At 38.1% G+C, this 14713-nt stretch overlaps 2 protein-coding genes across 2 annotated transcripts in view; one reads left to right on the plus strand and one right to left on the minus strand.

Annotated features, from left to right (window-relative positions):
• The window catches only part of ATP6V1A (ATPase H+ transporting V1 subunit A), a 58219-nt gene extending 51422 nt beyond the window's left edge, over positions 1–6797 (plus strand). The window contains exons 14-16 of the mRNA XM_061194192.1: positions 778–872; positions 2631–2802; positions 4592–6797. Coding sequence (XP_061050175.1) covers positions 778–872; positions 2631–2802; positions 4592–4684 — 360 coding nt within the window. The 3' untranslated portion in view covers positions 4685–6797. The remainder of the gene's footprint in view (positions 1–777; positions 873–2630; positions 2803–4591) is intronic.
• Positions 6798–10562: 3765 nt separating this feature from the next.
• LOC133093933 (heat shock cognate 71 kDa protein-like) lies at positions 10563–12829 on the minus strand. The gene has a single exon (XM_061194193.1). It carries the CDS (start codon positions 12758–12760, stop codon positions 10802–10804), a length of 1959 nt encoding a protein of 652 aa, XP_061050176.1. The 5' UTR covers positions 12761–12829; the 3' UTR covers positions 10563–10801.
• Between the last annotated feature and the right edge of the window lie 1884 nt (positions 12830–14713).

Below are 14713 nucleotides of genomic sequence, written 5' to 3' on the forward strand. Positions count from 1 at the left end.
GGTGGCTGAGACCATAGTCATTTGAAAGTTGCTTCCCTCACATGTCTAGTGCCTGGGCTAGGATGACTGGAATAGCTAAGGGTTGGCTGGGCATTTCTCTCTCTATGTGGTGTTTCAAAAAAAATCAGCCTATTTGTGTACCCATGTTCACAGAAACATCTAAGCACTAAAAGATGGGAGCAACCCAGATGTCCTTTGCAACACACTCGCGTGCACACGTGCACACCCACACACACGCGCACACCCACGCACACACAATTGAATTAATGTTCCATTTCAGCCTTGAAAAGGAAGGGAAATTCTAACACATGCTGCAACATGGATGAACCTTGAGGGGACATTATGTTAGGTGAAATAAACGAGTCACAAAAAGACAAATACTTACATATAATGTATCTAAAGTAGTCAAATTCATAGAAATAGAAAGTAGAGTAGTGGTTAACAGGGCCCGGGAGGGTGGAAGAAGAGTTGTTGTTTAATGGGTATAGAGTTTCAAATTTGTAAGATGAAAAGTTATGGAAATCTGTTTCACAACAATGTGAACATACTTAACCTACTGAACTACACTTAAAAATGGTTACGATGGTAAATTTATGTTATATGTTTTTCACAACAAAATCCAAAAAAGAACATCAATCAGGAAACAGTTATGAAGTGAATTTATTAATGATAGGTGATCGTGTGTTGATTATGTGGTTTCTGCACGCTAACTGATTAGAACTATTGGTCCCACATTGTGGCAGTAAATTTCTAAAAATGTATTTTTTCCTCTTCTAGGCTTCACTAGCAGAAACAGATAAAATCACTCTGGAGGTAGCAAAACTTATCAAAGATGATTTCCTTCAACAAAATGGATATACTCCTTATGACAGGTAATCTAGCCTGATTTTCTTTTTTTAATTTGAGGATATTCTATCAAGTTTTGAAGAAGGAGCTGCCTACACATTAAAACCCTCCCCGCCTTTTTTTTCTCATACAGACACACTCTGACTCAGTGTATAGGTTTATTTTATATTTTCATAGCAGACATCTAGTGATCCAGTATGTTCCCTTATCTTGAGTTGGCTCATTTTCCCAGTTATGACAGTGTTTTCACTCATTATCCAGCCATCTTTAATTAGATTAAATTGTGGCTTAGTGTACGGAGCCTGGGGATCATTGCCTCTTTCAGAAGCTTTTCTCACTACCTGTTACCACAGCCCGTGCCTCTTCTACTCTTTTCCTAAATAATGTACTTCCGTGCCTCATTTCCCAAGAATTCTATTCTTTATTTATTTATTTATTTATTTTTGGCTGCGTTGGGTCTTCGTTGCTGCACGCGGGCTTTCTCTAGTTGCAGAGAGCGGAGGCTACTCTTTGTTGCAGAGCACGGGCTTCTCATTATGGTGGCTTCTCTTGTTGCAGAGCACAGGCTCTAGGCATGCGGACTTCAGTAGTTGTGGCACGTGGGCTCAGTAGTTGTGGCTCGTGGGCTCTAGAGTGCAGGCTCAGTAGTTGTGGTGCATGGGCTTAGTTGCTCCGCGGCATGTGGGATCTTCCTGGACAAGGACTTGAACTCATGTCCCCTGCATTGGCAGGTGGATTCTTAACCACTGCACCACCAGGGAAGCCCAAGAGTCCTATTCTTTTTCTTTCTACTGAAGTCCCTGTCGGATGTCTCACCAGTCCCTGCTACTCCTGCCCAGTGCTTGTTTTTCATTATTGTCTCTGCTACTTCCATGGCTTATTTAAAAGTTCCCATTTCTTTTAAACTTTGATAATTTGAACCCTTTCATCATAGGCTAGTTTTTCTCCCTCAATCATATTTGGCCCCATATAAGTCTGAAGTGGAAACTGAACACATAGGAACATTACCAGAATGTAAGACAAGCAGAAAATATGACAGTATAATCAGTAAGGCTCAAAAACAATCTGTATCAGGAACTTAAGAAGCTCTAGGAACCATCCACACAAAGATAACTCCACAAGGGGAAAATTATTTGAAAAGAGTGTAATAGAGAGTGTGCATGAAATTGTGTATGCAAATAAGTTTAAATGCGTTGGAAATTTGATTAGAATGCATGTGATCCAAGTTGAATATTAACTTCTGTGTCTTCATTATTAAAAGATATGGGTAAATGAAAATGAACACATTAATGGAGAAAGGGAATGCTTATTAACTTTAGGAAATTACAGTTCCCTGCTTTCCTATTATTTATTAAACCTTCACCGACTGTCACAAGGGAGTCTTTACAACTCAGTTATTTTACCATTTGGGTAACTGCTTTAACTGCACTGTACAAACACAAACCCTCAGAGAGTCATTAGATTGTAGCAGTACTGTTTCATTGTTCTTCCTGTTTGATTGTGTTAACAAAAATTAACGTCACTCTTTAAATAAAAGAATACATAGCTCCTTCTCTCCATCCACCCCCTATTCCTGAGACATCTCTGTCCAAAAACTCTGGTTAAGTATTATTGATCTTTTCCACTATTCTTTTTTCATTCCTTATGTATCATGCAATAAATATAAGTAGTGTGCATATCTAAATAAAGAAGTTAATGCTCTGGTATTTTACAGATGAAGTAAAAACTATGAACTTGCTTTGGATTTTGTTTTTGTTTATTATTTTGACTTTCATTTATCCTAGGTTCTGCCCATTCTACAAGACAGTAGGGATGCTGTCCAACATGATTGCATTTTATGATATGGCCCGCAGAGCTGTTGAAACCACTGCCCAGAGTGACAATAAAATCACATGGTCCATTATCCGTGAGCACATGGGGGAGATCCTCTATAAGCTTTCCTCCATGAAATTCAAGGTATATTTGTTTCTACCATAAACTTGTTTTAGTAGTAAGTGTTTCTTTTTGATTTTTTAAAATATTTGGGTCCCAAACCTGGTGTGTGAAACTGGCATTTATCATTTTCATACATGCTCGGGTTATGTAAAACCAGAAGAGACCTCAAAGCTATGTTCAAATAGGAATTCACATGATAAAGATTATAGTATGTCACGTCTAAAATAAACGCTGACGTGTTTTCCCTTTTGTCTTAACTGCCAGGCAATTTAGAGCTAAAATCATTGCTAAGCAGCAATTACTTTACCTCAAGTGCCTGTTAATATCTAATCCCGATGCTCCTCTGAAACGATTTCTGCTGCTTACTTCAAGTATCCTATTACACATCATTTTTACTTTTAAGTAGACTCTCATTCTTTGGGAAGTACACAAGACATAAATAGATAATTAAGTGAAATTATCTGTAGAAACTCAAATGTGTAAGATTGTTCTTAAAATACTTGATCAGTCGAGTTGTATTTAATTATTTCTAAGTCATGACATCCAAGTATATTTACTAATCTCCTACTGAGAAATTAAGAGTGATTCTCTGAATGTGTATGTTATGTATATAGTGTTTGCATTATAGATTGGAAGTAAATTTGTGTAAATAGACAGTCACTGTATCAAGGATTTTAAAATATTGACACCCTTTGAGTCCTGTCTTTCCATTTCAAAACATATAACCCAAGGAAATAATTAGAGATTTTGATATGGATGTATGCAGAAGATTGTATATTAAACTTTTAAATGTCATCCAAAAGTGAACGGAGCCATTGTGGCATGTACATTACAGCAAAAATATTATAAAGGCATTAACATCTTTTTTTCAAAGAATGTCCAAAGACACAGGGAAACGCTTATGGTATAATTAGTGAAAAAAGTTGGTTGCAAGGAAATTCCATATGTAATTTGATCCAAATTTTATTTTTAAAAATTATACATTCATAGGAAGATGATAAAAAAATATATGCAATAATATAATAGTGATGACTTCTGGTAGTATAACTAAAGGTGCTGTCTTTTTTCTGTTTACAGGTACATTGTATCAAATTAACATTTCAGTTCTTTAATATCATTAAGTATTTTTCTATAGCACTATTTTGTGGCTGGAGAATAATATTTTCTTATTCTTAGGCATTTAGGAAATTTCCAGTTGTTGGTATGGACAACTTTGTTCATGTAGTTGGTTTTGTGTATTTTCCTAGTATATGTTCTCAGAAGTGTAATGATTGGGTCAGAGGGCTTAAACACTTTAAGGTTTCTTTCATACATTTTATTCAATTAAGTTGCTTTCCATACAGATTTTAAATGGGGTGCATTTTGAGGTTATTTTAGAAATTTTACTCCCCTGTCCCAACGTGATACTACCAGACCTTGAATAGTAAATTCTGTTTTGATTAAATTCCAACTATCATATACACAGAGAGGAATGCATCTAATACGCATTGCTGCATAATTTCCTAATATTTTGCATATTGTTGAGGGTAAATCCATTGGTTGTTGAATACAGTTAGCAAGCAAGACACAAAACAGAAATTTTGTCTTTAAACTTTAAACATTTGTCTTTAAAATTTTGTCTATAAACTACTCCTTTATACATTTCTACCCTTAAAGGAAAAAAGAAAAATAAGGTAAATTCTGCCTCCTGCCTGTGTTTTACCAGTGTACCTCAACCTAGTACTCAAATATAGTAAATATAAATAACTCACTATGTGTTCTGAAAATTATTTTCCAAAGGTAAGTTGAATTCTATAATGTCTTCTTTCAGGATCCAGTGAAAGATGGTGAGGCAAAGATCAAGGCCGACTATGCACAACTTCTTGAAGATATGCAGAATGCATTCCGTAGCCTTGAAGATTAGAACTGTGATTTCTTTCCTTCTTTTCCTCAGCAAGCCCTCATATGTGTATATTTTCCTAAATTTCTCATCTCAAACCCTTTGCTTCTTTATTGTGCAGCTTTGAGACTAGTGCCTATGTGTGTTATCATTTGTTTCCCTGTTTATTTGGTAGGTCTTATATAAAACAAACATTCCTTTGTTCCAGTGTTTGAAGGGCCTCCCTGATCCTTTCTCCAAAGTGGTGAATGTAGTAAATATGATATACAATGGCTACACTACTGTAAACTTGTATGTAGGGTGATGTCTCTCCTTGTCCTAGGTTTTCCCTTTCCTCATCACCATTAAATTGTAAACAGGACTACTGCGTGTACTCTCTTTGCAATGAATTTGGAGTGGAAGGCCAGACTTCTATACATTTTGTCAGGTTCTTTGTGAAATGACTCAATATCTGTGTGGTAAAGTTATTTGCAGCTTAGCATTTTGCTAAGTAACCTGCTTTATAGGAAATAATTACTTTTTTTAAACATGAATAATTAATGTTTCTATTATGTGTTGTTCCCCCAGTATAAATCAAGAATATTTGTGGGAAACTGTTGAGAACTGTACTGTTTTTAAAGCAGGCATTTGTGGGACTCAGCACAATAGATGAATCAGTGCCCTCTAAAAAAGTGAAAAAGGAGCCAGGTGATCAAACTTAGATTAACATCATCTTGTTAAAGCCTATTTTATTTCACTAGGAAAAATTCAGTATCAAGGACTATTATACTACATTACTAGGAAATTCTTTTTAAAATTACATTTAAAACAATCACCGAGAACTTGATCCACATCACACCCTCTTTTTTTTCCTCAAACATCGTAGAAGCCTAAGCTTCTGAGAATCATGTGGCAGTGTGATGGGCAGTAAAATGCCACAGAGAAGATATTTAGTAGTGGTTAAAGGCTGTTTGCACCTTTAAGGACCAGCTGGGCTTTAGTGATTCTTGGGGCCAGAGTGGCATTATGTTTTTACAAGATAATGACATGTGTCACATGTTTGTTTGTTTGCTAATTGAATTTTTGAAGAACCAGCTTCCTGATTGTAAAAAATATTATTCTTTCATGTGGTTTTTGATTCACTGGCTCAAAAGATTTCCCAGAATACCTGTAGCTGTAGCAGCATAACAGTTTCCATTCTGTTTCATAGGGATGAAGTTAATTCTTATATCTGCTGATAACAGAATCTGGGTCATGTGAAAAAAAGATCATTTCTTCCTATCTTTTAAGTATATGTTTTAAAATAAAAGTTTCCTTGTTTGTATGATAAGGCACATTAGGTAATGTATTTCTTTTGGACTGTTAAGGAAAGATGCAGTTAGAGAATTCAGCTATGTTTGTTTAAATCCTTGCAGATTACATGTTCTTACAGTGGCCTGCTATTCAGGATAAGTATTCTGCCATGTATCTTTTTTTAACCTTTCAGAATATTGGAAGATAAAAATTGTGCAGTGATTTGTTGAGACGTGGATGTAATGGTGCTGCTGAATCAGTTTGCTTTCCAATGTGGCCTCCTACCCAGAGGCCCTAAGACCAGTGGAAATTAAAAGAATTTCAAAAACTTTCAATTCCTACCTTAAACCTACCACCAAACTAGGATTGTGTTAGTAATGAATGATATGACGAAGAAAGTTTGACCAAGTTTCTTTTGTGTTGTTCTGAATTTGCAATGTACATTCTTAACTCCTTTTTAAGAATGTTGATGTATGGGTGTGAAGATGCTAGAGAAACTTTGCTCAGAGCCTCATTGTAAGTGTCCCTTCACCCATATGTTGTAGAATTTCACATTGGTCACTGATCATATTTCTTTAGTAAGAATGTGTTAAAGTTAACAACAATCTTTTAAAAAGATGATGCAATTCTATATTTATTGTGCTGTGCCTGATCCTAAGTGGAGCCAGTTAACAAGTTTCATATGTATTTTTCCAGTGTTAAATCTCACACATTGTACCCTTTGGAAACTTCCTTCCATCCTGACGAACGAATAGAAGAGGTCATATATATTGCCTCCTTATCCTTGAGGTTTCACTATCTTTGTGTTAAAAGTTGTGTATAATTGTTAAAATCTATGAAAGAATAAAAAGTGGATTTAAATTAACATTTTTCCTTTTTTTTGTGGGTGTGGCAAGATCTGCTAAAAAAACGTGCCACCTTATTGTATTTTGGCTTGTTTTCAGTATGAACTTTAAAGTTTTTTATTTCCCTCTTTATAGATTGTTACTTAAGATCATGAAATTGAATTGGCGCCCTCACTATAGACTGCAAAAAGTCCTATAATCATGTACCACTGTGATTTGGAAATATAGTACATGGAATCCCATAGCATTCTGAATATTACTTTAAATTGAAAAAATGAATGGTTTCTAAAAGTAGACTTATAAATGAAAGGAAATCAGTGTACTCATCTCTACTTTTGGCAGATGAACTAAAGCTTTGTAATTCGTAATTTTGCAAGCCAAGGTACTTAAGATCCAATGTAGCAACATGGATTTTATTTCCTTAAGTGTATTTTTAACAATTTCTAAAGGAGTAAGAAACAGTGTGAAATGAAAAACTCTGCATTACTGTTGAGCACCAACTTTATGTAGAGAAATACTTTAAAATTCATGGGAAAGCTTATTCATTATAGAATGGGTGATTTTTAGTCTTTTTTGGTAATAATCCAATATTTTCAGGTTATTAGTTTTAACGTATTGCCACAATATAAGAGTATGAAGAAGGGAACCAATTTTCCCAGGTGAGGTATGATAAAATGCCTCTGAAGTTGTTCTAAGGGCTCCGTTTTAGTTCGAGTTCCCCCAGAAGTTGACACTGAGACATGTATTTGCGTGCAGGCAGTTTCTTTGGGATGTGATCCTAGGAAAGCACCAGTGGGGGAATAGAGAATTAAGACAGAATTGAAGGAAGCCAATACGTGTTCTTATCAAGCAAGTCAACATTTTGGAGCACCATCCTGCTGAGGAGTTGTGGGAACAACTGAAAAATATGCACCTGGTTATATTCCACCTGGGGTGCAAAGGAACTAGCGTCCTTTCAGCATCATTGATTGACAGCCACCTGCTGTCAGTCATCCACTGAAGGCTGTTCCCACAAAGACAAGGAGAGTCAGTGCCCAGCACATGAGTATAAGTAGATTGGGCTCTGGTGGCCACAGGAAACCCTCTGCGAAGAGATTTAGGTGCCGGCAGTTGGGAGGTCAGCTGGTGGGCACTGAAATGGTACTCGTGGCTGAAGAGATTTGGGTGGGGAACTCATAGCATCTGCTTCAGGCCTCTTAAGAACACAGGAAAAAAAGATTGTTCAATCAATAACTGAAAAGCCATTGTTCTGCAACATAAAGAAGCGCCCTGTAAAAGGATTGGGACACTCTTTGAAAAGAGTTTTTAAAAGAGCATCTCTTCAAAGAGAAAAGATGTCTTTCAAAGAGCAGATAGTACACACACCAATTATGGTTATAAATAGGCAAATGTGGGGTTTAATGCTCCTGAAAGTAAAGCAGCTTTTGGATTAGTGGGGATTTTGATCATGTATTCCAACCCCCTCATAATACAGAAGAGAAATGGAAGTTTAACTGATTTGCCCAGTGTCACACAGCCACTTAATATCAGAATTCAGACCTCCTGATTTCTGGTGTCTCTTTGTACTCAATCATACTGTATATCTTTTCCTTATTATGTACTTTTCATTCAGAACCAAGAAGTTGGGTTTATAAATGTGAGACAGATAAAGTAATCAGAAGAAAAGTAAGGAGAAATGACTGGCTAGCCAAGGTGCTTGTCGACATTGTCATGACTCAAGTCATTTTTAGAAGGAAAATGTGTTTGAGAGACTGTTGAGTTTGAGCCAGAGTTTAGGAAGGTGAGTCTAGAAATAGCCATTTTTACCAAAATTATATAACAGAAGTCTTTAAAGTGGGGAGGAGTAAGAACATAAACAATTATAAATACCTTATTAAGGATTTATATCCAGAATATATGAAGAACTCCAAGTCAAAAAAACAAAAAGACAGAGATAAATGATGACATCGATAAATGGATGAAAGACCTGAACAGGCACCTCACAAAATCGTTGAATAATGATGCTCAGCTTCTAGTCATCTGGGAAATGTGAATTAAAATTACTACGAGATACAATTTTATATACACTAGAATGACTAAAATGGAAAGGGCAGAGAATACCAAGTGTTGATACAGATGTGGAGCAACCAGAACTCATACATTTTTGGTGGGAGCATAAATTTCTACAGCCACTTTGGAGAACTACTTTGGGTGGTATCTATAAAGTTGAGTTAGTAATACCTAATACACAATAGAAATGCATACATACATGCTCACAACCAGAAGATATGACCCGAAACGTTTATAGCAGCACTATTTGTAATAGCCCCAAGCTGGAAAGTACCTAAATGGTAGTATGGAAGAATGGATAAGTGGGTTGTGGTATATTCACACAGTGAAATACTATATAGACATGAGAGTTAATGCAACAACATGAATGAACCTCACTAATAATGTTTAAAGAAGCCAAACAAAAGAAAGTATACTGTATGATTCCATTTATATAGAATTCAAAAGCATAAAACTAATATATGGGGTTTGAAGTCAGGTTAGCAGTTACACATGTAGGGAAGGGAGTGTCATCAAGAGGGTGGAATATGGGGGGCTTCTAGGGTGTTGGTAATGTTTTGATTCTTGTGGATCCTGCCATACATGGGTGTGTTCATTTTGTAAAAATTCACACACATGATTCAAGCACTTTCCTGTATGTATATCATACTTAAATAATGTTTACCAAAAACATTACACTTAAGGGATTTCTATTTATTTAAAGTAGTTTCACACTAAGATATATATAGTGGTGGTTTTAAAGTGCTTTTGAATTTTACCTAGTAAAATGATCACATTTTTGTTTGTTTGATTTTTAAATGTGCACTTTTCTAGCAGTGGTGATAGATTTGAATTTTTCAATCCAGGAGCTCTCAGTTCTGTTTGCAACAAGTAGCTTACTTTGCCAGACAGCTGACCAGGATTTGGGGAAAGTATGTTCTTGGAACAGAATGAAGCTAACCAGACCACACAGTCATAGAATGCAGACACTGTTGGCTTGTTAACAGTGCTATAGCCGGTCGCATGCAAATACGTATTCAGGTGTCCCTGAATACACATCACAGCCCTTAAAGCAGCAGTGGATGACTGTTAAAAGCAGGTTTGATATTTTAAATATAGATGTCTTAATGAGCTGTTTCTCAAACTTGTCTGAATATAGGAAATATGGGACTGTGTTAATGATACAGATTCCTAGGCCCTGCACCAAACCAACTGAATTGGAATCCATTCTAGGGAAAAGGTATAGGAGTCAATTTAACAGATATCCCACATAATTCTTACCATGGGGCAAGTTTTAGGACATAAGTATCTTTATTCAATGCTTAGATATAAAAGGTAACCCAGGAGAATTAAATAAGTATTCTCTGAATACTAACAGTTTTACCACAATCTCAGTATTTTAAGATTTTGCTGAACCATTTATCCTTTAAGACATCCCCTGTTATTGGCCTTAAACAGTGCTCTACTGATTCACGTGTATTCTGCCTAATTTAGATTCAGAATTGTCTGGCAGTAAGACAAAGTTTTCCTAAATCATGAAATTTGAGAAATAATAATTGTTATACCTATGGATTTCAAACAGGGTTCTGTTACAGTGGTTTCAGGTATTTACTGAATGGACTAGCAGTTTCTCTTCTGCTCATTTCTTTGTTTGCAGGAGATTTCAGAAAGGAATCAAAATTCTGGAATATATTGAATTTTTTCATACACAGGCTTAATTTGTGAATAAAATGATAGAAGAATGTAATTTAGTCTCATTTTTTTTATGGTGCCAATTTTAAATACAGTTTTATTTAAGACATTGCATTTTCCACTTACAATACAGTGCTTGTAAAGTGCAATGTTATTTCCTTTCCCTGTGCACACATTCCACGTTCAAGTATCAAGAATGCCCAGTTTACTGCAGCAGCTCAACTTTAAAACTGCCATGGAATTTGCTACAAATTTGGGTCCTTCAATGTTGTGTGGAACAATGCTACACCTATGCTAGGCTGGCTTAATCAACCTCTTCAATGGTGGGCCCAGAGGAGGCACCACCAGACGGAGGAGCTCCACCACCAGGGAAGCCCCCGGGCGTCCCTCCTGGCATTCCTCCTGGCATGCCTCCCGCGCTCTGGTACAGCTTGGGAATGATGGGGTTGCAGACTTTTTCCAGCTCCTTCTGCTGATGTTCAAATTCTTCCTTGTCTGCAGTCTGGTTCTTATCAAGCCAGTTGATTATTTCATTACACTTATCAAGAATCTTCTGTTTGTCCTCATCATTAATCTTGCCTTGAAGTTTCTCATCCTCAACAGTAGCTTTCATGTTGAAAGCATAGGATTCAAGAGAATTCTTCGAAGACACCTTATCCCGCTGCTTCTCATCTTCAGCTTTATACTTCTCTGCTTCCTGAACCATGCGTTCAATGTCCTCCTTGCTCAAACGGCCCTTGTCATTAGTGATGGTAATCTTGTTCTCTTTTCCTGTGCTCTTATCCACAGCAGAGACATTGAGGATGCCATTGGCATCAATATCAAAAGTGACTTCAATCTGAGGAACACCACGCGGGGCAGGAGGTATGCCTGTGAGTTCAAACTTGCCAAGCAGGTTGTTATCCTTGGTCATGGCACGCTCACCTTCATAAACCTGAATGAGTACACCGGGCTGGTTGTCCGAGTAGGTTGTGAAGGTCTGCGTCTGCGTCTGCTTGGTGGGAATGGTGGTGTTGCGCTTGATGAGGACAGTCATGACTCCACCAGCAGTTTCAATTCCAAGGGAAAGAGGAGTGACATCCAACAGCAGCAAGTCTTGAACATTTTCAGATTTGTCTCCAGATAAAATGGCTGCCTGGACAGCTGCACCATAAGCAACAGCCTCATCGGGGTTGATGCTCTTATTCAGTTCCTTCCCGTTGAAGAAGTCCTGTAGAAGTTTCTGAATCTTGGGGATGCGGGTTGAACCACCCACCAGGACAATATCATGGATCTGAGACTTGTCTAGCTTGGCATCCCGAAGGGCTTTCTCCACAGGGTCCAGTGTGCCACGGAACAGGTCAGCATTCAGTTCTTCAAATCGGGCACGGGTAATTGAGGTATAGAAGTCGATTCCTTCATAGAGGGAATCAATCTTAATACTGGCCTGGGTGCTGGAAGAGAGAGTGCGCTTAGCACGCTCACAAGCAGTACGAAGGCGACGGACAGCCCTCTTGTTCTCACTGATGTCCTTCTTGTGCTTGCGCTTGAATTCTGCAATAAAATGGTTGACCATCCGGTTGTCAAAGTCTTCTCCACCTAAGTGGCTATCTCCAGCTGTAGATTTGACCTCAAAGATTCCATCCTCAATAGTGAGGATTGACACATCAAAAGTGCCACCACCTAAATCAAAGATCAGCACATTTCTTTCTGCACCAACCTTTTTGTCTAAGCCATAGGCAATAGCAGCAGCAGTTGGCTCATTGATAATTCTAAGTACATTGAGCCCAGCAATAGTTCCAGCATCTTTGGTAGCCTGACGCTGAGAATCATTAAAGTAAGCGGGTACTGTGACAACAGCATTGGTAACAGTCTTCCCAAGGTAGGCTTCTGCTATTTCCTTCATCTTTGTCAAAACCATGGATGACACCTCCTCTGGATAAAAACTTTTTGTCTCTCCCTTGTATTCTACTTGAACCTTAGGCCTGCCTGCATCATTCACCACCATGAAGGGCCAATGCTTCATATCAGACTGGACAACAGCATCATCAAATCTTCGTCCAATGAGGCGTTTGGCATCAAAAACCGTGTTGGTGGGATTCATTGCAACTTGGTTCTTTGCAGCATCACTGATCAATCGTTCAGTATCAGTAAAGGCGACATAGCTTGGGGTAGTTCGGTTCCCCTGATCATTGGCAATTATTTCCACCTTTCCGTGCTGGAAGACACCCACACAAGAATAGGTGGTGCCAAGATCAATGCCAACTGCAGGTCCCTTAGACATGGCTGCTGGAGCGCAGGTCCGGGTCCACTGGAGGAGAAAACAGCAACCTATAGAGGTGCCGCTGCGTTCAACGAGCCTCATTTTTAAAAAACAGCATTTGTCCTGGGATTTAACATTCCTTTTTATTTAATCCATTACAATAATTTTTTAGTTTGATTTTCAACCATCATCTGAACAGCTCTTATACTTTTATAACTTCCAAGTAGTACATCTAGCATTTACTAGATGACTTAAAATTGCACTGAGTTTTAGACACCTTGTATAAAAGCCACATTACTGTCAATCACATAAAATCATATTCATGGCCTTTATTTTTATTTATTTATTTATTTATTTATTTATTTATTTAATGTCTGCGTTGGGTCTTCGTTGCTGCGCACGGGCTTTCTGTAGTTGCGGCGAGCGGGGGCTGCTCTTCGTTGCAGTGCACGGGCTTCTCATTGTGGTGGCTTCTCTTGTTGTGGAGCACAGGCTCTAGGTGCGCGGGGGCTTCAGTAGCTGTGGCATGCGGGCTCTAGACCACAAGCTCAGTAGTTGTGGTGCACGGGCTTAGTTGCTCCAGCATGTGGGATCTTCCTGGACCAGGGCTCAAACCAGTGTCCCCTGCATTGGCAGGCAGATTCTTAACCACTGCACCACCAGGGAACTCCATGGCCTTTATTTTTAAATTGCATGCTTTATTTCAAAGTCTTTATAAAGACCTTTTGACACTTGTCCTAAAAATATGATTTAGGACAGTATTTTCTCAAGCATGGTATTGTAGGTTGGGTTCTTTGGAAACAGATGCTGAGATAGAGATGGAGGTACAAGTTGCTTATTTGGAATCAACACGAGAAAGGAAGGGGGTGAAGTGGGATTGGGCAGAGAGGAAATCAAAATACAAAGCAGGTTTGGCAAAGCCTTAGCCACTCCAGTGGGAAAGCTCTGGAGGAAATATTGCAGATCAGAATTGACATGCATCAGACTGAGACGGCCAGGCCTTAGTACCTCAGTGCCTCTCTCTCTCTCTCTCCTCTCCCCCACCTCACGGAATCCCGGTTCAGGCTGCCCTGTGAGGATGTGACCTCAGGTGAGGTGGCATCTGCAGACCTAGTCTAGAAGGAGCTGACAGCTGACAGCTGTCTGCTGACCACACTCCTGGGAGCTGACCAACAAGTCTTTCCTTGACGGGGGATCGCACAGCACAGCTCTGGGTCCATGAGATAGTTTTGGGGGAGAGACAGATGTATAGTGTACATTTTAATGTACTTCATGAAAATGTACTTATGAAATAAGTACATTTTCATATGTACATATGAAAATGTACTTCATATCCAAGATTTCAAGGATTTGCTTAGGGAGGAGGCCAAACTAGTAAAAAAAATTTTTGAGCCATTTCTAAAGAAAAATATTAAGTACAGAAAAGTGCAGACAGTAAGAAGCTATGGCCAGATCATGAAGGCAGTCTTCAAACCAGAAATTTTAACAACCCCTACAAGTGAAAAGCCGGACTCTTTTAGTGCTTGTTAAAATGTCAGTGCTTACTGAATACTTCTGAAAGGACCAATGTTGGCCTGATTCCATATAGAAATTCATCATCAAATGCAAAACTCTTCAGGAAGTGACTAATTCAAAAATAATAAAACATATTTCTTCACACTTGAATCATGTGACTTACCTAGTCAAATAGTTAAAATTAAAAATTAAATAGAATGAACCGACAAGAACCATTTCAAATATATTTCTTTCTTGTAGCAGCACCTCTTGGTATTACTTTGATTAAATTACTGCCAGGTAAGCAGTAGTTCTGTGATAAACATAATTAAATAAATCTCTGGTATTTATAGATTTGCTCAAGTAAGAAATAACACAATGCACCTCTGCAGCTGCTTTGTGCCTTTGAGGTGTCTTTTTGGGCTTCCCAAAGGGAATTTTGCATGTGCCACATTGCCTGTATTTTAACCCAAATTCAGT

Source organism: Eubalaena glacialis, chromosome 6, assembly GCF_028564815.1.
Source record: "Eubalaena glacialis isolate mEubGla1 chromosome 6, mEubGla1.1.hap2.+ XY, whole genome shotgun sequence".
NCBI classification, from domain to species: Eukaryota; Metazoa; Chordata; class Mammalia; order Artiodactyla; family Balaenidae; genus Eubalaena; species Eubalaena glacialis.